The sequence below is a fragment of the Limulus polyphemus genome, unplaced genomic scaffold (genome assembly GCF_000517525.1).
Source record: "Limulus polyphemus unplaced genomic scaffold, Limulus_polyphemus-2.1.2 Scaffold3990, whole genome shotgun sequence".
Classification (NCBI taxonomy): Eukaryota; Metazoa; Arthropoda; class Merostomata; order Xiphosura; family Limulidae; genus Limulus; species Limulus polyphemus.
The window spans coordinates 49,654-76,408 of NW_013669600.1; the positions used below are offsets into that span (position 1 = coordinate 49,654).

Here is a 26,755-nt window from a genome sequence, read left to right on the forward strand (position 1 = left end):
AACAATTTTTATTTACTTAAATAATACACCAAAGAGTATAGACTAATAACACGCAAAACGTAGACAAATTCACTTACTTCTAAAAATTTTCCTGGCTTTCTAACTATGCGACAAAAGCCGTTACTAATTCATTCAAGCTAGTCGTTAACTTTCCCACAGGAACGATGTTGCTACTCCAATTAAAATTATGGCTATCTGTTCAGAACACAGCATTATAAAATACACTATTTGATAGATGAAAAACCTTGACTTTCTATTGGTTATAGGTAATATATAATGAAACGTAAGAGAGAACTATCAACGAATTGTAAAAGAGAAGATGTGACAAGTGGGTGTGGCAGGAGGGGTCTGATTTTCTACTCGATAGCTCTGTAACCAAACAAAATTGAAGGCTATATAAATTATGGTTTTTTTTAGCAATAATTATTTTATAGAGAGTATTTTATGTTTAATTTCATACAGCACCAGATTTCAATGAACTGTACTCAACACTGCCTGGCATTTCATCACCTGCATATAGTTCTTTGCAAAACCAGAAGGATCAACAACATATTTGAAAAATAATGAATAGTGTTGTGATTTATTTTTCTGATGGATAAAAATGCAACCCATTCTCACTGGGAAGAGAAGGTAGCCCACCCTGATATTCACTATACAAAGAACTGAAGCAGAAGTGATACCTTAAAGGGTGGGAAAGCTACAAATTTAATTTATAGAAATGACCACTAGGCAGCAGTACATGTTACATGGGGATGTTCTCTGCAGAGTTATTGTTTAGTGGGAGAATGGCTACCCTGTACTCAAATGTGTGTTTGCAATAATAGTTCATTCTTACAAAAGAATAACAGTTTGGATTAATCAGTCACGATATGGCAGATACACACCTACTAAAACTATAATGCCATGTCATTTATCATAAGAAGCATATATGAACTCTTAAACAGGTGCAATTAAGAATATTTCCTTGCATAATTCCTATATTTAAATCAATGATTATCTTAATGTGAAAACACCTGAATTTATACAATGATTACTTTGGGATTGAAACAAAGTTCATTGTTCCAAAGTCCAATCTTATAAACTTCCTAAAAATCACCCATAAATCATAAAAATTTCTTGGTTCTAAATAACACTGCCTGCACAATAAATATTTATTGCCTTCTAAATATTAATATTTCCAAACATATATCATAAACTACTGTACATGATTTAGATATAATACTAACCATTTCACAAATACTTGTAAACTGCTGCTTCAATCTTAAGTTTTCTTCTTCAAGACAGGCAAGTTCCTTTTGTAGATTTCTGAAGCTATCTTTCTGTTCAAAAATCTTGTCAGTCTCTATACTAAGCTGAGTGTTCTTCTCCTGTATTTGTTTAAGGCTCTGAAAAGTGGCTGCAATTTTAAGACATGTTTTAAATATTTTCAATAAAGTATTTGAAAGTATTAAATATTTCAGCAGGTCAAATTGAAATAGACAAAATCAATGTAGATGAAATTAAACCACTCTGAATTTTATGGAGGTTATATTAAATTATATTAAAATACAGAGGACACTTCTATAAATTTTCACATAGATGTATTAAAGAATTAAATCCAACAGTTAATAGTACACAATAAATATTTAAAATGAAACTGTCTCCAGTCTCAGAATATAATAAAAAATTTTTTTGAATAATTTTATTATCTAAAAATAAAACAAAATACTGATAGACTGGGAACAACTTCATACAGTTTACGTTTTGACATCTTACTGTATCATCTTCAGGAGTGCAATATTTTGCATGAGATAAGACCTATATACAGTTTCAAAAATTAAATGATCAAATTTATGTATAATTTAGCTCAAAGAATTTAACACCATTTATTAACAACATTTCCCTCTGGTCTTTATTTAATACTTTAACAGTGTTTTTATTACATTTAATTATCCCAATAAATTCACAGATATTACTATCATTGATGTTTGCAGACTGTGCTAAAATAACAGTTTTTTTCCCATTGAATCAAAACTATGAATCAATGAAAAAACAACTTATTTTATCACAACCTGCAAACATCAATGGTAATAATTCACCTTATTATATTTAACAAGACACTGTAGGATGTTAAGATCCTTGCAAAGAGCAGAAATGGCATCAGGAGCCATGAACCATGCTCTAAGATAGACTCAAACAACAAAGATGCAGACATCACAGAAATTTCTTTCCCCATGGCCAGTGAGCAAAAAATTGTCCCACAAGTATCGAGATCTTGAAGGCATATAATGCTTTGGCCATCCATCATGCATGATGATGTGTTCCAGGTGATGCAAATAACATTCTACATGGAGGGATGCCAAGAAGAAAGGTTATGGGTAGTTCAAGAAGCTTTCAATAATCATCTCTATGTTAGCTGACTTGAAGTTGTCTTCTAGTAAATTCAATAACACTGCCTTCAACTTCCTCTATGGCTTCTTCTACTCCATCATAGTCAGCTGCAAGTTCACAACTGGATTGGTCCCTGTATTCTCAAGTTTGCTGGAATCAACTGAATCTTGCAATATATGGACCAGAGGAAAGCCCCATACAGTTTTTGAAAACACATGCCAGGATGAGTTCTAAGACATAATGCTGGCATGCCAAATACAGAAGATATTTGTTTAATCTTTGTTCTAATAACACAAATGCTTCATTTCTGTGGCCAGTGTTGCTTCCTGTTGTGTTAATGTCAACTGCCAATGATTCCCCACTCTTCCAGCAAATGCATCACAGCAGTGGGAGTTTGTTTAGTCCTGCTCCAGACAAGACCATTGGCAGACAATCCACTTGTTGAAACATCATTAAGGAGATTACTATCCCAGGGAACTACAAATGAGATTGTTGAGTGCAACTTTTTCTTTTAGTATTTGATAAATTCTTCACAGAAGCAACATCAAGATTGTTGAATCAGGAAACAATTGGTGATTAGTTCCTACACACTAAGACCAAAACTGAGAGCTGTGGCAGTTAGGGCAAATGTTGCCTTTCTGTCACTCAACTTGGTTCTGGCCATAGCTACTGCTAAGTCGAGAATTATCATATTTTACTTGCCCTCATTGCAGGTTTAGAAAATGATGATTCTCCAATTTCCTCTATTCTCATCACTGTTATTGGTACTGTATCCACCAACCTCATCATCACTGCTGTGAGATGATTCCTAACAACCAACAGTTTCATTCAAGGTCTGCTGTTCTTGATCTGCATGCCATTTCCTGTCAATACTTGTCTCACTTCTTTTCTTGATTCCTTTAAAGAACCTTATCTATCTGACCCATGTATCCACAAAGTCCTATTTCCCTCTGATCAGGGCCAGGGCACCCCAATGAGTGATGTCAAAAAACTCAGCCAGATTACTAACAAAGTTTTCTTTATTAGCAGGATATGTTTCAGTTTTTTGTTTTAGCTTTGCCCATTTTTCAAAATGTTTTTCCAGTTTGATAACGTCATAATCTTCTGGACAAACTTGAATTTGAGCCTTGTTCCGAAAAGCTTGAAGCCTCCTTTATCACAATGTTTGAATTTTCACAAACCATCTTCTTTAATGTTTTGTGAGGGTACAAAAACACACACACAGCACTTAGCATTTTAAGGTAACTGAACCAAGCAGCAATGGTATAGTCTTACTACTTGTGGCAGTATCCATTTGCAATGATACACTGATACAGTGTCAGCTGAAATGATTAGAAGAATTTGCTTAAATGCTTATATACCCTCACAGAAATTTGAGAAACTACTGTCATGTCATACAGAATATGTCAGAAGTAAAAAGTGACAGCATGGATTATTTACTTATGGAATGTTCTTTAACGTTCTGAAAAATGTGGAAAAGGATGGAATATTCCAGAACATATTATCCATTATAATACACTAGCACATTTCAGAATAATATACAACTTCTAGAATTATTTAGAATATTCTAAAACATTCTAGAAAATTCAGAATATGCAGATATATGCAAGCTACAACAAAAAATTAACTATATTGAGCAACTTCTAAATGTTATTCAATATGAATAAAATTTGGTTTGAATTATTCATACATTGGAACAAAATGAGAGAATGAGAGTGTTGGAAACAAAAACTTCAAAAATAAGGGCCATCCTACTGTACGAACAATTAAGAAAATCAGCCAGTGGAATTTCTGTTAGTGGCGAACATTAGATTAGTTAAATAAAACTATAAAACTTGTAGTCAACGAAATAAAATGATTTTTTATCTTCAAGTAGAATGGACACTGCATCCTTCTTTTTACCAAATATTTCATAAGAATCCACCAATCAGTATCATCTAAATATTATCTACAAATAATTCCTTTATGACAATATTAAAACTGTAAAATTTTATCATGAATGCATTCTGTTAAAGAACTCATCAATCAGTATCATAAAAATATTACTTACAAATAATTCCTATATGAAAATCTTAAAATTATAAAACTTTTGTCATGAATGCATTCTGTTAAAGAAATATTAACACAAAGATTTTATTCCTTTATCAAGTAGAAAATGTAAGATGGCCATATTTTTAAACCATAAAACCTCAAACTTTCAGGGAAGATTATAAACAAGCAGTGATGCAAGTAATAATTACCATCAGGTGAAAATGGTACTTACCATATTGCTACAAAAACATATCTTTAAAAAGAAAATTTGTTAGAGAGTGCACAAGCACTCTCTATGAAGAAATGGCATGGACACTTGTAGTAAAGCAATAAGAAACTTGAAAAAAAAGAACAAGATAGGGATGGAAGTGTATGCATTGCTTGATCAGCTAATGATGACACAGCAGACTAAGCTAGCTATCTTGGTTTAACAAGAAGAATAAAATCCCTACATTTCCTGCTCCCTCACTGGAAAAAGAAATAGAAACAGAATTTCCAATTGTAAAATAGTCATATAAGTTAATATTTTCTTAAATTGAAAATGTATTTCCATTAATACTTACCTGCCCTCACACTACAGCTATTACTCGACTGCCACTGTTTCTTCCTTTGCCCATCTAAGCATTGTTCTGATATTTTCTCGCTTGCTCCAGTCTTTTATTCTCCACTTAATTGCCATTGTCGATATCTATCTCATGACACTCTCCACCTAAGTCAATATACCCTCTAACTTGGTACTGTAATATAAGCACCTCATTCAGATAATGTTATCACTTTTTTGACACTGACTCAATCTGCAGTCTCTAACACCGGTTCTTAATGGGGAGGAAGATCGGGAGGGTGTGAGAGAAGGTATTATTGGAAATACATTTTTGATTTAAGAAAATGTTAACTACCAAAACATACTTACTACAGACAGAATGCCAGTGAGGGCATTATCCATACAGAAAGCAACTGCATAGATCAATTGTGTGTCAATAGAAGTTTGGCAACCTAGTGGGGGAAACCACACTACATCCAGAACAGGTATGCTCTTCACCTGGAACTTAATTCATGTACTGTGGGTGGAATTTTACATGATTTATTATCACTATTCACCAAGCCCCAACCAGTTGGCTGAAGTTCCACCACTGGGGGTTGGAATTATAGGGCCATGAGAAGAGCAAGAAGATCTAAAACAGTATGTAGGGAAACCTCATTGCCTAAGCATAGACCCTGGAATTCCTGACTGCTGAGATATTCACCCCATCCTTGAAGCAAGGCATTTGTGTAGAGATGGATCTCTGGACGAGGTGGCAGCAGAGGAACCCATATCTTAGTATTATCCTGATCTAACAACCCCTCGACATAAAAGAATGATCCTGAATAAGGAAATTGGGGAATCCTGTGAATCAAAGTTTATAATTCCCTGGTCACATAAAGACCACAGAAAGGATCGTTTGTTCACTCATTCCAAAGGCATGAGGGATTTGAGTGATGCCCACATTCCCAAAAAAGAAAGAACCATCCATACAGTGGAAGAAAGAGTGGTGAGGAAGAGCTGGGCTTCATGTTCCATAGCATGGAATCAGATGGGAGTCAGGCTGAACCCAATTGAGATACATATTGAAATAAATACCTAGACTGAAAACATATTGAGATGGAGTAAGAATAGATGTCTCAGCTTTGAGAATGAAACCTGCCTTGGTTGTTTCTGAAAGTAGAATCCGGATGTGATGTTTGGACAATTGATGAGATTGTACCAGCAATGACCAGTCGTCCATGAAATGGTGTGTGAACAGAGCTAGGAAATGGAGGTGAAGAGAAAATGCTGACCTTTGTGCACAAAAAATGCTGATAGTGGCAGGATGCCACCATTATGGCAATATGAGGTAGGAACCGACTACACTGAACTTGGACATCCCAAAATCCTAGTAAAAAATGAGACACTTGTGAACCTTGGAAAATCTTAGAATTGATATAGATGAAAAGAGCAATCACTGGACATCATTCTTTTGTCTTCTTGGGCCAAATAAACCAGTGGGAATAAAACATAACTGGCAAAACTCTCTTTCTACCTCCTGAACAACCAAACTAAGATAGCCCTAGATCTATGTTCTGAAATCCGAGGATCTGCAGGAGATGGAAACCCTACAGATTAGGTGGATATTGGCAGTGAAGATGTGAACTGAATGATTAACTTTGATTCAGACCTGTAGTGCCCATGAATCTATGGTTAAGGTTTAGCACATGTCCAGAAATTTTCAGAGCCAAGCCCCCACAGACCCTGAAGGCATACAAAAATCACTGATGCCACTGGCAGCATTTCAACCAAGCAACGGAACCCTTGGATATCAACAGAATATATTCTGGGTACCAATGGACTGATGCCGGGGACTGGGAATCTCAAACAGTAGCAGAATTATGACCCCCTGTAGGAGCCAATGAAAATCAAGATGCTAACAATAAAAGAGATGAATGTAGAAGCCGACAATTGAACCAATGTGCATGCTAACAATGGGTCAAGCTTGTAATCAATGGACTTGGTGATCCTGAAAGTCTTCCAACAAAGTTTAGTTTTAGGAAAACAACATGTTGCACTTTAGAGTTGTAAGCCTATAAAGTTACCACTTTCCCAATAGGAGGCAGTGTTCTATGCAGATTAACTATAAAGTCTGCTCTAGAACCCTTAATTTTTAGGAACAAATGTATTCTTTGACAGTCAGAATATGCTTCCACCTGGCAATGGTAAGCTAAATCACATAGTTCCGAAAACCATGCCAGATAAGGCATCGTTATCCTTTCATGTAACTGAGCAATAAACCTCCCTGATGAATTCAAATTCGATGACGAGGAATCCACTTTGAGACTAATAATGCTTGGAGACGGCTTGAATGGGTAATAAAGAAAAACTTGAATATAAGTTTAACATAACAGCAAATGTAAAACATTTCGACATCATCACCTGATGATGACAAAACCTTGTCATGAAGGTTGTACATTTGCTGTTATGTTAAACTTATGTTAAAAATCTTTTTCATTACCCTTTCACATCATCTCCAAGCATTATTAATAAACCTTCCTGCATGAACCAAACTGTTTTTGGATGGAGGGAAAAACTTAAGTATTCACTCCCATACCTTTCAGCCATCAAGCAACTGGGGACAGACCCAAAACATCACACACTAGATGGATCAACTGAAAAAAAAGGGCCTGAGGCAGCTAATCCCAAAGGGGCCTCCTCAAAATCCATCAGAATAGAACTAAATCAAATTCTCTCCAGAATGTCCAGGATCACCCTCAATTGCAGAACCCAATGTTGGAGAAACTCCACTGAACCAAATATATGTTGCTATCTCACTATGAATAAGATCACTGACAGTCTCAACCGAGACTTAGTATTTTGATATCACAAATATCTAATTTGAACCAGTGCTACATTCAACATACCACATGACACACAAAAATTGGTATTTAACTGTTTTTTAATATTTACTTTTAAATTAAGAAATGAAATAATGTATAATACTAAAATTTGAATTATAATCTACAGTTTTATACCAAACGTATTGACATAAATTCATGAAATAGTAGTTCAATCAAATTTTTAATGTGAGTCAACAAACATGATAACATAGCCTTTAACCCATGAACTGTCTGGAAAGGGTTAAGTCATCATGGCCTCACAGTCCGGCTTTGACTAGATTAAGTAGACATGGACAGACACCAGTTGCTACAGAGTGGGATCTATAAAGAAAATCAGAGAGAGATGCCCCTGAAAATAAAAGGTATTTATACTAAAAGATAACTTACCCAGTCACAATCTCATGAAAAAGTGAAGGATGGCAACAGGTGGATGATGGTATCCCAACAAGGAAGTAACAACTACCAAAGTAAAGAATCGAAGATGAACATATGAGGAGTAGTCCCAGTGCTTGACAGATGAAGTACCTCCAATGGATGACAGTTTGGATATGCAGGGAAAAGGGAAAGTGCAAAACATGAGGAATCGATGATGGGAAGAAGGATACAAGGAATAAAAGACCAATCAAATCACAATCCAAACCGATTGCATCAGGGAGGAAAGAAAAAATAATCACAGATAAAGCAGTGAAGTAAGGGAAGGAATCATGGGAGATGGATTCAATGGAAAACCTTGTAAAGAATGAAGCAACCCAAAGCACGTACTGGACCGATAAGGTCCTTTGGAACCAATCGAGAAGAAATGTGGAAGATGATAAGAAACAGAAAAGTCTAAAGGAATATACAACCTGAGTACAAAATGGAGGTAAATAAAAATGATCCAGAACAAAAGAAACAATCAAGCTGAAACAGCAGAAAAATCCAGATTTGTGCCAGCCAGGAAATCAATTAGAAAGACCTGAACTGGAGTGACAGAGATGAACAAACATTTTGGGAAAAAAACTGATGGAAGGAGAAAAACTAACATGAGAAACTGTATGTAATTCTTTCTGAACAAGAACTAGAGGCCAAAAACAAAAAAGTAATTACTTGGGAATTGATAAAAATTCAAAACTTCATGAGGAGGAGTACCCCACAGGAGGTAGAGCCATCAAAAATTTGCTGAATTGAGAGGTCACTCCTAGGGAGAAAATGTGATGGGACTGGAAATGCAATGAGCAATGGGTACAAAAAACCTGGAACACAACTCTCCAGGAAGTGCATGAAGTGTTTGGGTTCAAAAAGGGAGATCTACTGTGTATCACAAAAGGAACAAGAAAGAATATCCCTTTGGCTAGTGATAGAAGCCACCACCAACAAATAGTCGAAATGAATGTTTAGTCAAATCCAGACAAAATTAAAAGAGTCAATGAAAGCACATTGGACTGGATGAAATACCAGGGTGTGAAAGGAATAAGACTGTTCACCTGGAGACCATAGTCCTGAAGTCTCCTACAGATTGAACTACATCCCCAACCAATGGAGATGAGCATCAGAGAAGAGAAACACTCCAGAGAAGGGGAAGTAGGCAAGAAACCCAACATCATAGGGTATATGAAAATCTATCAACTCACTTACAAGAAGAGGGAAGGAAGAAATTATGAGGAAAATCAATGGATGGTCATAATAGAGGGGTGTGTAAAAATACACCTCAAAGAGACTAGAATGTGAGGTATGGAACAGAAAAAACACATCCAATTGGAAAATCCAACAACCCAAGATGACTGTTGAAAGAGTATAAGAGTATGTAAAGTTTACAGTATCTCAGAATGAAACAAATACAATTGAATATAGGATGGCAGCTCCAAAAAAATGGACTGGTGGAGAATAAGATCTGGCAGTAAGTACCTATTAGCAGAGGATGGAAACAAATAGCAGTGTTCCACCTAAGAAGTTCCCAAAAGGAAAGAAGCCACATGTGGTGGGAAAGAACAGAAGATGGCAAATGCCCCAACATGGAGGGAAGGAGGAAGAAGTATCCAACAAAAATCCCTAAATATAGGTTAAACACCTAAGAAAGGAAGTGGAGGGTAAACATTACGTGTAGGAGAGTAGATAGGGCAAAAAGAAACTGAAAAACCAGGTAGGGGAGAAAATTTAAAGGATTAACATAGATACAAAGAACATAAAACCAAGAAAATAATCTGCCTGATGATAAGTTAAGTCAAAAAAGAATTAAAGCCTGTATATGGAAAGGCTTGTAAGCACCCAAACTCAAAAGAGACAAAAATATCACAAAGAAACAATGCCAGGAAAACAGAATATAGTGAAATGGGTTCAGCTGTTATAGAAAAAAGGTGAGTAATATTGGGAGCAGGTAGGGAGCCCATGCAAACAAAATTAAGGGTAAGATGTATAAATTAAATTAAATGAAGGGTAAGAAATTAACAAACACTTGTTAAACCCAAACTAACAAGATATTTAACATAATTAGCAATAATACGCAAGTACAACTACAAGTAAACTGAAAATAACAGATACGTGGGAAGCCTAATTAAATAGCACAGGAAAAAAGATATCACTAAGCTCTAAAATAAAAATCTTAACCTAACCATAAGTATAATGACGAAAATGAAATACATGGGAATTTATAAAAATAAGTGTGTATGAACAATAACTTATGTATAAGACATGATATATGGAAGAAAAACAATATAATTAAATGTATGATTGATATCCCAGTCATATGAATTACAGGTAATTCTAAAATAACAGACCCCTAGTATCAGTGATATAGGAGAAAGGATACAACTAAGCCTAATTTCTACTAAGGAAACTTATACTATAAACCTCAAATAACTACAGATAATAATATGAAAAGTATTAAAAAACCATAACACTACAATATCTTTCCAAAGTTGGCAGACTGTATGTCGAAATGTGTGGGCCCCCAAACTCGAGGAGAGGCCTGATGAATATCAGCTCATTGGATAATCAATCTCCCAACAAAGTAAAAGTGAAAATCTTCCTGCAGAATACCATGATCTGAAGCCAGTGTAAATGTGCAGAGAGAACATATAACCTCGGACGTGGTAACGTAGAATTCATGATGCAAGATGAATAACCAATCACTACTGTGTTGGCAGAAACAAAGAAAAAGTTTTTGTAATGAAATAATAAGTTCCATAACCGGGTAGAAATATAAAATAATTCTGCTTCAGAATAACTCAGTAAGTTATAAATACCACTATTGTATAATAAAGAGTAAACTTGTGAGAAATTAATACAAAGATATGGAAAACAATTCAAATAAAATACTTGAAGAGAGCACAAAGTAACCTACTGCCAAACAAGAAGTGATAGTTCAGTAGAATTGAATAGAGGGAATCACATGCATCCAGAAAGTATGTCACACTCTTATTGGTGGAGGGTTGTCGCATGATGATTTGCATACGAGACACACTGGAATCAGTCCATTCTAGATGTGGGAGATTCAGGTTTGTGGATGCACAAAAATGTTTTGTGCATATAGAGGGCAGCACTAAATGACTATAGTTATTTATGTGAGAGAGGTAATGTATCTTATAAGAAACTCTTGTTTTGGGGCTAAAAGTCAGTCTCCTGACTCGTACAAAGAAGCCATTGGTCCTGCTGCCAGTTTGTCAACTGAAATTTTTACAGTTTTCTGGCTCATGTCAAGATGCCAAACAAACTGCTACTGGATGAATATTCTGTCTGATCCTGAGCCCAGAACAATGTTGAAGATGTTCAACATTTCCCACTCAAGATCCACATAAGTAACTGTTATTATCTCTCAGAATTGAATAACATAATTAGGATTTGGATGTACAATATTTAATATTAAGATATTTCTGAACAGATTCCAATCAATGTGTTAATTGATAACTTGCTGGTAGTATTAAGTAATATAATGGATGTTATAGAAAGTTTAAGCAAAGAATAGTTACCTGCTCTGATTGATAAATTTAATAGTTTTAACATTGAAATTTTTGAAGATACCTTACAGTAATTTCAATGTAGCCGAGTATCTTAATATATTGCATAAAAGTGTTGTTTGTGTTTTGAATCTCAGTGTCAGATTCAATTTTTCAATATAAATGTAAATTACTCAAGTTAATGGCTTGTGTGCTTTACTTGTAATTGTAACCTGGATTTAAATAAATCTACTGTGAGCTGGATTAAGTCAAACTCCAAACAACTAGCTTACACAGCATCCTAACATAATTATTATTATTACCTATCAGTTTAAACTCAGAAACATTTCATGAATTCTGAAAAAACATTTATCTCCTACAACTGAATGATTCCCTTAAACAGATATTTCCTGATGTTCTTGTTGTTGCCTTCTGAAAAAGCAGAACTCTAAAAGATATCATTGTTCACACAAAAGTGAATTATATACCACCCAAAAATATTTATCGTCCATGTAATAAAGCCCGTTGTCAAACCTGCAAGTTCATAAAAACCACTGACTCATTTTCTGACAAGCACATTCAAAGAAACTTTAAAATATCCAAAGAAATCACTTGTGAAACAAAAACACCCATTTACCTTATACAGTGTAAAAAATGCAATTACCAATACGTAGGACATACACAAAGAACTCTTAGAGAACATTTCAACAACAATAAATCTTCATTTAACACCCCTGTTGCTCAACACTTTAACCAACCCGTCATTCCATTAACGACGTTACTCTCATCGCCATTGAAACAGGATTCAAAACTAAAGCTAATAGAGAAGTAAAAGAAGCTTATGCTTATTGGATTGCTAATCTAAACACTGTTCAACTTTTTGGAATTAATCTAGATCCTGGAATCAGTGATCTCTTTTCATTGGTCAGAAAAATAATTTTTCTTCTTTGCTTATTTTTTGCATGCAATGTGAATGCTGAATTTCCTAAAACGCATTATTTATTTAAGATAATTTTCCATACCTGTTTTTATAAATTGATTAGCATAATCTACCTTTTTCAATCAGTCTCCAGGTATCACCTTCATTTTACTTAAACACTTAAGTATAGTTTTAAATATATACATATATTTATCCATTTCTAAAGTAAAATATCCCTAACACCTTTTCACATACACTCTTGTCATCAGCTACACTGTACTGGAAATGAGATGCTTACAACAGCACATAGAGAAATAAACATTTCCTGGAAAACCAGATGACCATTCATGACATCACTAAGCTCCCTTTATTTATATATATATATATATCACTCATTCAATTACACCACCATTCCCAGTTTGCCCCTGAAGAAGAAAGGTCCACCTTTTGAAAGTGCTCGGGTTATAGTTTTTTATTCATTTCTATCAAGACTTCTTGAACCTACGTGTTTTTCTAACATCATGAATAAGAAGTAAGTAAGTAGACATGGCTACTGTTGGCATAGATATTACTACAAATGAGGGTGCATGCCCTACAGTTGATAGAATGTCTGATGCAAATTATAAGGCTGCAGCGTATTAACCCACACAATTAGGTCAAAAGATGCCATGCATTTGATGGGTGCTATACTGTTGTTTGATGATAGACTTGACGAGGACATTGAGGATTTTATTGGTGCTTTAAATGAAGCTGCTAGAATTCCAGGCTGGACTGATGCTCAAAAAAGCAGATATTTTGAGACTGAGAACAGCAGGTGAAGCAAAGTGTTACATTAGGACTTATGATGAACTGCATGAAACTAGATTTTAATATTTATCACAGAGGTTAGTTGAAGAATTCAGAAAGCAAGAAACACCAAATACAATTCTGACACAAATACATAGCTTGACTTAGTAATGAGGTTAGTCAGTCAGTGTTTGGACATAAGTTACAAGAGCTAGGTAAGAGAATACACATAGCTTATAGACACCCAAATAAATTAATGATCCACGACACTAAAATCAGGATATGAATGAGGTGTGCTTAGTAACACAGCCTGCAGAAATGTAAATGAAGTGAATATGCCTAACATGTCCTTACTGGATCTGATTGAAGTAGCTACTCGAGAGGAGCTATGAGAAAAACAGATATATAAGCCACAACACGCTGCAGTAAATGTAGTGAGTAGTAACAAACACAATCAAACAGGCTGGCAAAATAAGCAGAATAAGCTCAACAGCTTTCAGGTTTTAACTAAGGCAATGTTGGTCACATTGTAAATGAGTTTTTTCAGAAACAGATGAAAAATGACCAGATAGCATGTTTTTCATTGGTATGAAAGGTCACATAGCCAGAAATTGTAGGCACCTACTGAAATCAGAAAATAAAAAAGCCCCAAAGGCTGGAACTTATAACAGAAAGTTCACAAGAAATAGCAGGAACTCCAAGTATAAGGTGTCAAAAAATTTAATCCCCACCTGGATTAAATTGTGAAAGTAGAGGTAGTTCCAGCAGTATGGAATAAGAGATTGAGTGTCTGTAGTGTTAATGAAGTGTCACCAGTAGTTTTAGTAGAAATAAAGGGTATAGAATGTCAGTTACTGGTTGACACAGGTGCTTGCTTTTTACTGTTAAGTGCAGAGTTAGTGCACAGAAATCTGACATTGCTAAATAATGCTTGGAAGGAAATTTCTAAAAGTGTTTTAACTTCCATAACAGGACATCCTGTTAAAACTCTAAGCAAGTACAGTGTTCAGATGAAAATAGGAGACTCAAAGATATAACACTCACTTTACATCTGTAAACAGATAATATTAAGAGGGCAGGATTTCTTAAGGGCTAACAACACTGAATTATCTCTTGACAGAGGTAAGTTGCACATAGAAACATAGAATAAATTTTGAGGGGCTTATGTCTTCAGAATTATGCACAAAAGTTGAGAAAAATTATACCTTCCCACTGCTAGTGATAAGAAGGCTAAGAATCAAAAGTAAAAATATGAAAACACTGATCCTCTTAAACATAGTGATACACAACAAGGTCAGCCTAGTAGGAATATGAAGTTTTTCAAAGAGAAATCCAGTAAGTAAGATTAAACAGAAAAGCTCAAAGCACTGAAGAAGTGTTAGTAGTAATGATAGTCAGAAAACACAAAATAAAGTAAGTGGAAGTAGAATAAGGCAGAATAAGATAGAAAATGAAACTGTCAAACAGGGAAATAACACATCCAACTCCTCAGATGACTCTACACTTATGCCTAACATGAGCAACAGAGCATCCCAACAGAAGTATTTGAGATAAAGAGTACCTGTAAGATTAATTAAGAGTAATTGAAGTGCCTGTGAGAAGTCAATTCATTGTTGAAGCAAAAGTAGGTGACTTTTAAGTGTAATAAAGAAGTTTTAGTTGAACCTACTGAAATAGAAGAAGCAGGAGCATATAAATATAGCTGTTTGTATTAGTAAAGCACCTGAGAGAGACACAGTGCTTATAAAAATGTTGAATATAAATGAAGAAAAAGTAATACTGCCTAAACCTAGTAGGTAAGGCTACTAATAAAGAAAAAGTAGCTGCACTAGAACAGCATAAGGTAGAAAATACTAAGAAACAGGCACAACAAAGCAGAATAGATTGTGATTCTATCTTACAAATTGTAGAAAAGAAAAATAAACCAGATCTGATTTTGTTGTTAGAGGAGTACAGAGAAATATTCATAGGAGAAAATGACACTAATGGCTATACAAATAACATAGTGTTAAATAAAAGCAAGCCTATGCAGAGACCCTATAGAGTGCCAGAGAAGCACGGGGTAGAATTAAGAGGATGTTTAAAAGAGATGCTTGAACAAGGTGTAATAGAGGACATTAGTAGTCCAAAAGCATCCCCAGTTGAATTCGTTCCTAAAAAAGAGGGCAAATTAAGATTGTGTGTGAATTTTAGAAAGGTGAATGGTGTAACAGTCAAAGAGAGCTACCACTTACTTAACATCCAAAAAACTTTAGATAGATTAGTTAAGAGTAAGTAGTTTTTGTCTATAGACTTAATAGTTTTAACAGTGAAACTTTTCAAGATACCTTCAGTAATTTCAATGTAGCCAAGTATCTTAATATATTGCATTAGTATTTTTTGAGTTTTGAATCTCAGTCTCAGAGTCAATTCTTCAGTCTAACTAAGTTTAAATAAATCTGGATTAAGTCAAACTCTAAATGGCTAGCCTACATGGTGTTCCAGCATTTCACACCTAAAGCTTGAGACATAGCAGGTTAAAGTGCTGTAGTGGTATGAAATGCAAAAATTAGACTTTTAAAGAAAAATCACCTTTAAATCACTATGGTAGTAATTTACTTACTTGGTGACACTTCCAGCCAATTCCATCACGAGGAACCCACTTTGAGACTAATAATGGCTGGAGACGGCTTGAATGGGAAATGAAGAAAAAACTTTAATATAAATTTAACATAACAGCAAATGCATAACGTTTCGACATCATCACCTGATGATGACAAAACCTTGTCATGAAGGTTGTACATTTGCTGTTATGTTAAACTTATGTTAAAAATCTTCTTCATTACCCATTCAAGCCATCTCCAGCCATTATTTCCAGCAAATGCTCTTTATCAAGCCAGAAACAAGCCTGTCGGTTAACGACAATTACAGAAACCTTCTGAAATGAAACAATACACGAAAACAGAATATAACACAAGATAGTACTATGAGAATTAAACAACACAGTAAAAACAAAATAATAAAGCTGGAGATTAAAAACAGTATTAAAAGTTAGTAGAAATATAGAACAACATTACATAGCAAAGAAAGAAATAACATAAATGATTTAAGATAATAAAAGAAGAGTATTTAGAAAAATTATAAAAAGCTGAACCATTCATTAATACCCAAAGGACAAAAACAACCCAATTTAAAAATTATTTCTTTTTCAATTGTGGTTCTTTTATTGGTGTTGGATGGGGAATGATGTCAAAAAAGTACTTTAAAGTGCTCAAGAAATTGATCAGCTTTGTTTAAGTGCCAAGCTACTGGTTTATCTTGATCTTTAATCAAGATGCTACATAAGTGTTCTCGTGTATGTTCAGTGAGCATTCAGCAGGTTTCTCCTACATAGATTTGGTCACAGTTGTTACAAATAATACAATAAACTAAACATTTAGATGTACAGATGAAATGGCTATTCACAGAATACACTGATATAGGGCCTCTAACAGATGTTCTGTGATCAATGTAAAGGCATGTGTTGCATCTGCTCCTCTGACAACTGTACATACCAACTTGAGTAGCAGATGATAGTTGTATGTTGTTCAGAAGTTGACTAGGGATGAGTAAACCTTTAATGTTAATGTCTCGTTTATAAAAAAATAACAGGTTTGTTGAGTAACATGTGATTGATGGTATTGTCTTGTGTTATGATGTGGAAGTTTTCAACCAATATATATGTCTTATTTGTGTGTTGAATGAGTGAAACATAAGCATAAGGGGAATATGTTGATGATCAGGGGAAAGAGAAGTGTGTTAGTTGAAGTGAGGTTGGATGCATGTAGATGGAAATTTGGTATTGTCAACAGTGTTGGTGTTATGATTAGTGATATGATTTAAGCTAAGCAAATTCAGGAAAACTAAATCCGGACATTCATTTTTAGTATGTAGATTATCTTTAGTGTGATGAAGAAGAGAAGTAGGGTAGCCACATTTTTCGAACAAGTGGAGTATGTTGACAGATTTGCTATTATAATCTTGGTCATTACTACAGAGCCTACTGGAGTGAAGTTCGAAATTAATAAACTACAGTTATGTCATAACTGTAAAAAATAAAACACAAAACAACAAAGTAAGTTGTTGGATAAAAAGCATGAAAAACATTAAACTCAAAGTGAAGTAAAACTCAAGCGAAATTTGGAACATGTCTTAACACTACTGTGCCAAATCAAGAAATGCAGACTGGACTCTACAGTACAGAGGGAGTCAGTTGTGCTTGGAGGCTGTGTTGCACTCCTACTGGTGGAGGGTTGTCACATGCTTATTTGCACGCATGCTATAGCACAGCAGTACCATGTCAAAACACGTGGAGGTAAGTGGGAGTATCAAAGCTAGTGGCAAACCAAAATTGTGCATATAGAGGGCAGTAATAATTAAGAAAAGCTGTTAGGTTAATGGATGTAAGATATCATATTGAAAATTTTCAAATGAGGTATTAAAGAGTTGCTTGAGAAATCCTGAAGTATATGTGACAGAAGAAGCTTTAAACAATCACACAATGAAATATTGCATCATAAACATAAACTTAAAATTTATAGACATAACAGGACATGTTGGTCCATCTATGTCCCAACCACTGAATCATAAAAAAAAAATTCATCACCAGTCCTTATGATTTATGTATTTATCAAGCCTTCCCTGAAGCTCTTAAATTTACAACATCCATCACATCTGATGGAAACCCATTCCACAAGCCAACTATCCTGTCAGAAAAATACAGTTGTAAACTGCCTTTACTGATGATGATTCCTACCATTCTCATCTTTTAATATGAAAAAGGATGATGCATCAACACTATCAATTCCCTTATTAATTTTATACGCCATATTCAGATCTCCTTTAACTCTGCTTTTTTCAAGAAAAAATTTAAGAGATCTTAAACTGTCCTCATATCAAACCTTTCCATCCTAGATACAGTTCTAGTAACCATTCCCTTAACTAGTGTTAATTTAGTCTGTGTTTTTGGTTTTTGCCATAATCTTGGTGTTGTTGATAAAAACAATAGAATTTTAGTCTAATTTTAGCCATTGAATTTCATTTTGTTATAGTCTTAGTCTAGTAGATGGAACTGTTCAAAATATTTAGTCAATGACGTCACTGAATTAGTCATTTACTTAGTCTATGACCAAGAATTTTGTCATCTTTAAGTCTAAATGTGCTTTTGTTGTAGTATTCCATTGTACTCTAATTTATATTTAATCATTTTCTTACCTACCTGTATATACACATATATATGAAAAATACAGGAAGTCTACACACTTTAACAGTTTAAGCAAGGAGCAAGCTAATTAGTCAGACAGAATATAATACAATACTAGAAAAAGACAAGAAAATACCAATATACACTCCAACAATTTATCATTCCATCCCTTGACCCTCTTTTTTTAAAAGAATTTAAGTGAACCTCACATTTTGGAACTAATTTCATGCCCTTATAAGTTACAAACTTAAAGTTTCAAAGCTGGAAGAACAGAACAAAAATCACTATTGGAATAACAAGCAACTTATCTCAAGTTCCTTACTTAAACACATAATACGGATGTAGCATGCATATATATATATATACACACACATTGAACACTCTGTTACAACAGCGGAAGTCACGTGACGCTAGTAACACGTGATGAGTTATCTAGAAGATTCAAAAAGAGACGAGATGTACGCTTTTATAGTATATAAGCCGGCAAATAAAGTGACGGCAAGAATATAGTTGCAGATAGAGAGATTGAAGTTATAGACATGGATAATCGAGTCAAGCGGGCACCGTAAGTAAAGTGCGTGAATCGTTGTGAATTATAGCGTGTGTTTAAGTTAAATTGACTGTGGAAATTAAGTGCATTGCAAAGTTGAATTGAGAAAGAATAAACTAGTTTTATTTAAGAAAGGACTTGTATCGCAGAAGTTTCTTTGGAAAGAATTTCTACGGAAAATTAACAAACAAACACAGAGACGTAAAAATTCATTTTAAAAATAGTTTTCAATATTTTTAGATAAGCTCAACTTGCAATTATCAAAAAATCTCATTGAAGAAAAATTTAATTTTAAGATAGTCTTCCCCTTTTCCATAGTATACTATATTTTTCAGTAGTGGTTTGTTCATCACAGCTAAGATATTGCATGGATATGCCACAATAAATAATGTATAAACTATCTGTCCATAAATTAAGCACTATACTTTAAGGGAAGGGTTCAATAAAACGAAAACACACAGCATCAGTAGGTGGTGGGTAAGACAAAGCAAAACAATGTATTACAATTAGAAATTACCAAGAAACAATAGGAATACTCTTTTGATATTGAAAATGAAATTTCTTCCTTACAAAAACGACTTGGAGCTGTGTTGTAAAAAGACAATTCCTGAAGAAGTTTTAGATAACTGGCTGACCAGAGCTAAGCTATCTCCTTTCTTGACTTCCCATTCAGTTTTTGCCAACTTCCAGGTTCATTGCTTCAATAACCTTATGTGTTAAAGCATTTATGTGATTTAAATATGAATGGAACATTAACACAGCAAGATCCACTGCTTAATCATAAATTACCTTCATTCAATTAATGAGACTCTTATTGGCCAACTTGAATCTTGAGCAAAAGACATCTATGTATAGCAGTTTCTGGAAATGTATCATTAAATGTTTCAGACAAGAAGCTTTTAGAAAATGTTACCTTTTTTTCTAAAATATAATAAAACTTCCAAACTATGTGGCCTATGACCTTCCTTTATCCTGTGATATAGATACCCACCAGCCTCTATGACTCTGAAGTTTTATGAGTTTATGCCCTACTGTATGGATTTCATGGATATTTCAAAATTTGTTTGAATAACAAATAAAATAATAATAAACAGAAAAATAACAAAAAGGTTCTAAAAACTTATTTGGTCAACCCCTAAAACCTAAATGTTCATTTTAAAGAATGCACATCTTTCCAGGTGAATTCTCCCTCTGTTTTTATTTCCCTTTATCTTATCACTTGAAACTGGAAAAGCATCACAACACCCCGATTTCTAAAATGCTACTCCATTTACATCTCTGCAGGGCTCTGGTATAATTTGCTTGCACTTACTGGTGTCATACCTGATTAATGGCCCAGATTTGAATTTATCTCTTGTGAATCTTTTCCTAAAAAAAAATATAGTTCTTTTGTCTGGCGGAAACTCTGCCATCTTTCAGAAGTCATTTCTACAGTTGTGCCACAGAGTCTGTTAAAAAAATAGGACTTTGACCTGATTCAAAAATTATTATTCTCAGCAAATCCTGCTCATTATCTTTATTTTTCATTGAGATTCTCTGCTGCAGCTGTAAAGTCTAAGAAGCAAGCTGCAACACCAAGTGGATAGAAATAGTGTGGAGTTGAACCTATAACAAACAACCAAAATAATCTTTCATGTTGGTCTTCATTTTGTTTGCAACAGCAGCAATATTTCTGTAGCTAGTGGTATGACTATAGTCAGTAACATGCACAAGGAAAACACAAAAAGTAGGCAGGCATCACCTATTACAGAGCCACTGTGCTGCTCTAAAATGTTTTTGTATATGGCAAAAAGTAAGAGGAGCTCTTTCAGAGAACTTAACTTTTGGCACTCACTTGTTAAGAGGTGATCCCACTCCCTCTTCTCCTGTTAGTTGGCAGATGATTTCTTTGATCTGGGATAATCATGCTGTCATAATGTATGTGATACTCCATCTTGTATGACAGTCTATAATGACAATCAAGCCATAAGTTGCCAAAATCTTCTCAGTTGCATTTGAGAATATTCCAAGAAGTGCCACATGCTTATTTACTTTCACAACCAGCCAACTCAACTATTCTTTTTTATGTGCCAGATTTACAAGTTGGAGAGTTTGCACAACACAAGGCATTCTGTTAATGTTTTCATATATGCAGTGTGCATCTTTGGGATCTTCCTATACCAGGTGTGGGAGATCCCTTGAACCCAAATAGTAATAAAAATATTCTTTTATCATCTCTCTAGTTATAAGGATGGACAATCTGAATGAGAGAAAACATGTTTGGGTTCTTTGTCATTTGTGTAGAAAAAACATGAACTGCCTGCTAGGAATGAATCTTTTTATCCACATATTAAAATTAATGACCATTTGACCAGCACCAGTTACTACTCTTTTCATATAATCCTTTTTTTTTTCCTGTAAATCTTATATGTGTTGCTGATTTTATACCTTATTGAAAACCCAGATCTTGAATCCATCTTATGTGAAGATTTTTCCTTAAAAAATTAAAAATGGTTATTTTCACTGGTGAAAGCTGCCATTTTTTCAGAAGATGTAATTTATATGGTTCTGCCACAGTCTGTCAAAAAGACTTTGAACTGATTCAGAATTGTATATGAACTTAGTTCAATCATTTTTTAAATAGTTCCAGGTATACATTTTTGCCCATGATTGAAGTTTTGTGTGTACACTGAATCTCCTATCAAAAATGTATGGGATTTTATATGCTTCTCATGGTTTCCCTTTTGTTTCAACTGTATTGTTTGTATTTTTCCCTTGATACGAGGATGTAGCAAATCAAGCATTGATCTCAGTTTACGACCCATCAACATCTACTGCAAACATTCCAGTAATGGATTGAAATGTTTTTTTTTGTAGCTAAACAAAGGCTGCAGGGTGAGTCTGAGATTAGTAAACAGAAAAAAACAAAGTCTGGTGTTAAGGTGAGTTTCAAAGACATTAATGAGATGACTTCCAAGGTGGGAAATAATTCACTGAAACATCAGAGGATAGAGAGACCACTCCATAGAAAAGTTCTGGTCAAAGTGAGATAGTCAATCTGCCACAAGATTCAAAGCTCATAGTAGAGACTTAATGAGGTCTATAAACTAAAAGTTAATGAGTACCAAGAATACATGTTCTATGGTAGATTAGAGCATAAGTACATGTGCAGCACATAGATTATCAAGGTAATCCAATGATTACTCAGCCTCTAAAACTATATTTGTTATGGGAGTAACAGTTGCAACTAGGTGGTTATGACATTCTTTAAGCCTACATATCTAGCTGACCTTTTGACTAATTGAGGGTAATCAACCTTGCATTTTAAATCCAAATCTTTGCTATTTAAGGTCAAATTTAGGACCAAATTGGCTATCTTGTCTTCAAATAGTCAGTGATGTTTCATTCTCTAGTGTGCCACAGTCTCCATTATACTGTATCTCAGTACAGCCAGGACTTTTTGTATGACAAGGAGTTGGACTCCCCCTCAGAACTGGAGATGCCTGACCCTTCACATAGTAAAACCTATGGATAAATATGTTGTTGGCGAATGCATCAGGTATTCAGGACCTTACCAACTTTCTGTTGGGCTTACACTAATGTCTCTAGAGGTGTTCAAAGCCCTCAATGAACAGAATTGTGGAGATCACCAAAGGTCTGCAGATCACTACCTCTATGTCCATTGAACTAAGCCTACCAATGCTCAACCACTGCTGCAAACTGCCACATCATCTGCAATTAAGGAGAAGTGGCAGATGTTTTGGTATGGGAAGCCTCTCATGAGATACTCCCCCAGAGAGTGTCTGTTAAGGGTGAGGAGTAGGTACCAGATGTAAGCCCACCTACACTGGGACCATTATATATCAAAGCCTAAAAAAAACCTTCCTGGAGTGGCAGTCACTCTAACAGATGACAAAACACTGAGCAGGCAGAACAATCTATCAACACTTATAGGCATCATCATCAACAGCAATGGTTATTCCAGCACCCAACACTACATGGGGCCAGTTGGATATTGCAAGCTTGATGCCTGTGCCAACTCCACTACCAGCAACAATTTCATGATAAACAAAAGAACCTCCACCTCAATGGCAACCCATAAACATTGAGTGGATTACCAGATCCCATGTGAAACAAAGTGTGGGATGTCAAAGGCCAAGCAGCTTCCAACAAAAAAGTTCCCAGACATTTCCTCAATGAAAGCCAAAGGTTGACTTGCTGAAAATCCCATCCACTACCATCACTAGTCTTGAAAATGGTGTAGATCAAAGTCATAAAGTGGTAATGCCAAGAAATGGCAGCCAAATGGAGAGAAGCCTAGGCAATGTATAACCAGGAAGAAACTAATTTTCGATGACACTCAATGCCATCTTCTCAATTAGAGGAAGAAGTCTTCTAGCTGCAGACAGAGCTGGATCAGACCAGGCAAGCTCTGGACTGGGACCAAGGTAATGGTCAATTGGCAGTCAACAGCCATTTCACAGGATCTGTTATAGGGATTGAAATAACAGTGAGCAGAGTTGAACCTTGTAGGTGCTGTTAAGTGTATGTGTCTTGTGATTATTTATATTTCTTTATTTGAGGGTGTTTCCTTTGGTCAACGTTGTTTTTAAATATGTATTTCTGCATTTTTGGGTGTTTATTATTTTCCAAGGGTTTTATTTTTTATTCAAGGTTTCATGATCATATTGAAAGGTTTTATTAGACATTGTACCTACAGTGTATTTCAGTTGTATTTTTTATTCTTATAAATTTATGTACGGTAAATTTAAATATGTTGTATTGTCTTTAATGTAAAGGTTTTCTTAAGTGTTTCTAGTTCATTTCATGCTTCATTTTACTAAAAACTCTTACAATATGTTTGCTATATTTTGTAAAGAATTTTACATAATATGGTTGTATGTTCTATATTGTCAAGAGTTAATGTGATATGCATGATTGTACTTATGATACTATTGCTTTGTTTTATGTTAATCATTATTAAATTGTTTGTATTGTGATGTTGTATTATATATTATTAATTTTGTATCTGTACAGTGTGTTAGACAAACCCCTCCTAAAGAAGATAGAGAGCATTGTTATATGATTGAAATTGTGGATTTCATTGTTAAAATGCACTTATTTTGTGTAACTTTTGTTGCAGGTTAATATTTTTGGTATTTCTTTGCTAAATAGTTTTGCAGAGTTTGCTTATTTCTTTATTAAAATATTTATTCTTGGAGCTTCAATGTAAAATACTTATTTTTATATTCTACATATAACTTCATGGTCAAAGGATTTTTCAGTACTGTATTTCATTTGAGGGTATTTTTTAGTCTTGCCTTATTTCTTTGTTTACAGATTGTGATGTCTGTGTGGCATATAACTGTTTTCAAGGGGTAAGAGTAGGTTACTGCATTCCTCAACCAAAGTGCAAATTTCAAGTTTACTGGTTTTAAAGTTAATTATTGGCTTGAGCCAAGCCTGGAGTATGAAAGACAGGAAATTGACATATGAATATGCTATGCCCAATATGTGGTTGAGAAAGCTATTCAGTTGATTTAGTTCTATTTACCTTCATCCTTTTGTTAGTATTGAGTGTATAATATATACTTTTTCCAGAGAGACTAATGCTGCAACAGTGCACATTGTGCAAGGATTTAAACATCAGTGTTCTTCAAGAATAGTTCAGGCAATATCTAAAAGTTATAGCCTCATCTATATTTAATTAGAATAAGCATTACATAAGTAGCACTAGTCACTCTAGTTGAATGGCAATGTTCCTTGCCCAACTAAGGAACATTGGATTTAGTCAGTCTGGTACATGAATTCAGATTGAACGTGATTGTTCCTTGTAAATAACGGCAAATACACACACTTTGTTTGTGTTTTATGGTTACAATTTATTTCATTTTAATAAATATCGTTCATTTAACTCAAAAATATATATTTTTGTATTTTTGGTATTAAGCACAAAGCTACACAAGGGGCTATCTTTACTGTGTCCACCACAGGTATAAAAACCCAGGTTTTAGCATTATAAGCTCTCAGATTTACCACTGAGCCACTAGGGGCCAAAAATATGTTAGAAGAGATTTTCTGACAATTATTTAGTGTAATTCATGAAGTAAAAAGACTTATATTTTCATTTCTACACAGCTGCAAAGAGTTTTGCCTGTAAACAAAAAAAAACCTATTTGTTGATTTATTTTATGATTTTTCTGCCCATCCCAAAGAACAACTATCTTTATTTTTTGTTAAGAACATATCATCCCTTAAGAGTATCAATTTCTTGATTTTCAAGTATTTTCCTTAGTTTTTGTACAGACCTTGGTTGAAATCTTGCTATTTTGACACATCAAGTGGTTTGAATAGTTAGGTATGAAACACAGCTTTAAAAATAGCTATAAAGGAAGATTAAATATGATTGGATAGATCATGAAATAGACTATCATGTATTAATAGAGTAGATACATAAGTTTTAGTTAGTTTGTTTTTATAGTTCCTATAAAACATTCCTTTTGGTTCTGTGAATTGTGAAAATAGTTAGTGTTAAACTATAATTTATATCTGTTTGAAAGCTATAGATATTTTCTTCAATGCAAAGACATCAGACAAGTTAAGATAAGGTAAATAAGCTTATACAGTTTTGAGTTGTGTAAATGGACAACATAGAAAACTACATTAACAGTTTAACACAGTAACAAATGTACAATGTTTGGAGTTTTTTTCATTATCTGGTACAAGTAGTTTACCTAGACACAGAAATATATACAGTACCAAGCAAAAAAAGTTCATGAAAGGAGAGTAAGGTTTAAAAAAGGTATTTTTTTTATGTTTGGTTCTTTGTTAAAAACACCATTTTTACTATTTAACATTGATGATGTCAGAAAGCACGTATGTTCAAGAAGTCTTGATAGAAATGAATAAAAACCCTATAACCCAAACACTTTTGAAAGGTGGACTTTTCTTCTTCAGGGGCAAACTGGGAATATTTTAATAGATTTTCTATGGTTTTATCAAGTTGCAATGTTTGTAAACCCAAGTTTTTTATATTATTGTTGCGTCAGCAAGTCACGTGACTACTGTGACGCAACGTTTCTAGAACTATCATGTATTTTGGCGAATGCTCTAGTAATTACTAGATGGAGAGTAGACTGGTATATAAAAGAGGGGAAGGTAATGTGTGATAGATAGTGAGTAATTGAACTGCAGTCAGAGAGCACGAGAGACGTTACAGCGTTTGTTTAGCGCGATTGTTGAAGTTGAGTGTATCAGTAAAGTTATATTAAGAAAGGAGTTGTGTCGCTTAAGTTTCGTCGGAACGAAGTTACGGAAAGTTAATTAACAAACGGAGACGTAACAAATTGGTGTCAGAGAGTGGGATAGAAAAAAAAAGAGAAGAAAAATGGAAACGAGAGGCGGAAAATCAAACTACAGCTTAGCAGACTTGATGGCAGCAATACAAAAACAAGAAATGAAATTACAGCAGTTGTTGGAGGAGAAAGAAAATAAACAAGAAGAGAAATTACAACAGTTGTTAGAAGAAAATGAAAAGAAACAAGAAGAGAAATTACAACATTTGTTTGAGGAAAAAGAAAAGA

General features: G+C 34.4%; 1 protein-coding gene across 2 annotated transcripts in view; it reads right to left on the bottom strand.

Annotated features, from left to right (window-relative positions):
- The window catches only part of LOC106470419, an 82,812-nt gene that overhangs the window by 46,675 nt on the left and 9,382 nt on the right, over positions 1 to 26,755 (bottom strand). For both annotated transcript variants that reach the window (XM_013930975.2, XM_022399004.1), the window contains exon 2: positions 1,227 to 1,396. In XM_013930975.2, the coding sequence (XP_013786429.1) occupies positions 1,227 to 1,396 (170 nt within the window). The remainder of the gene's footprint in view (positions 1 to 1,226; positions 1,397 to 26,755) is intronic.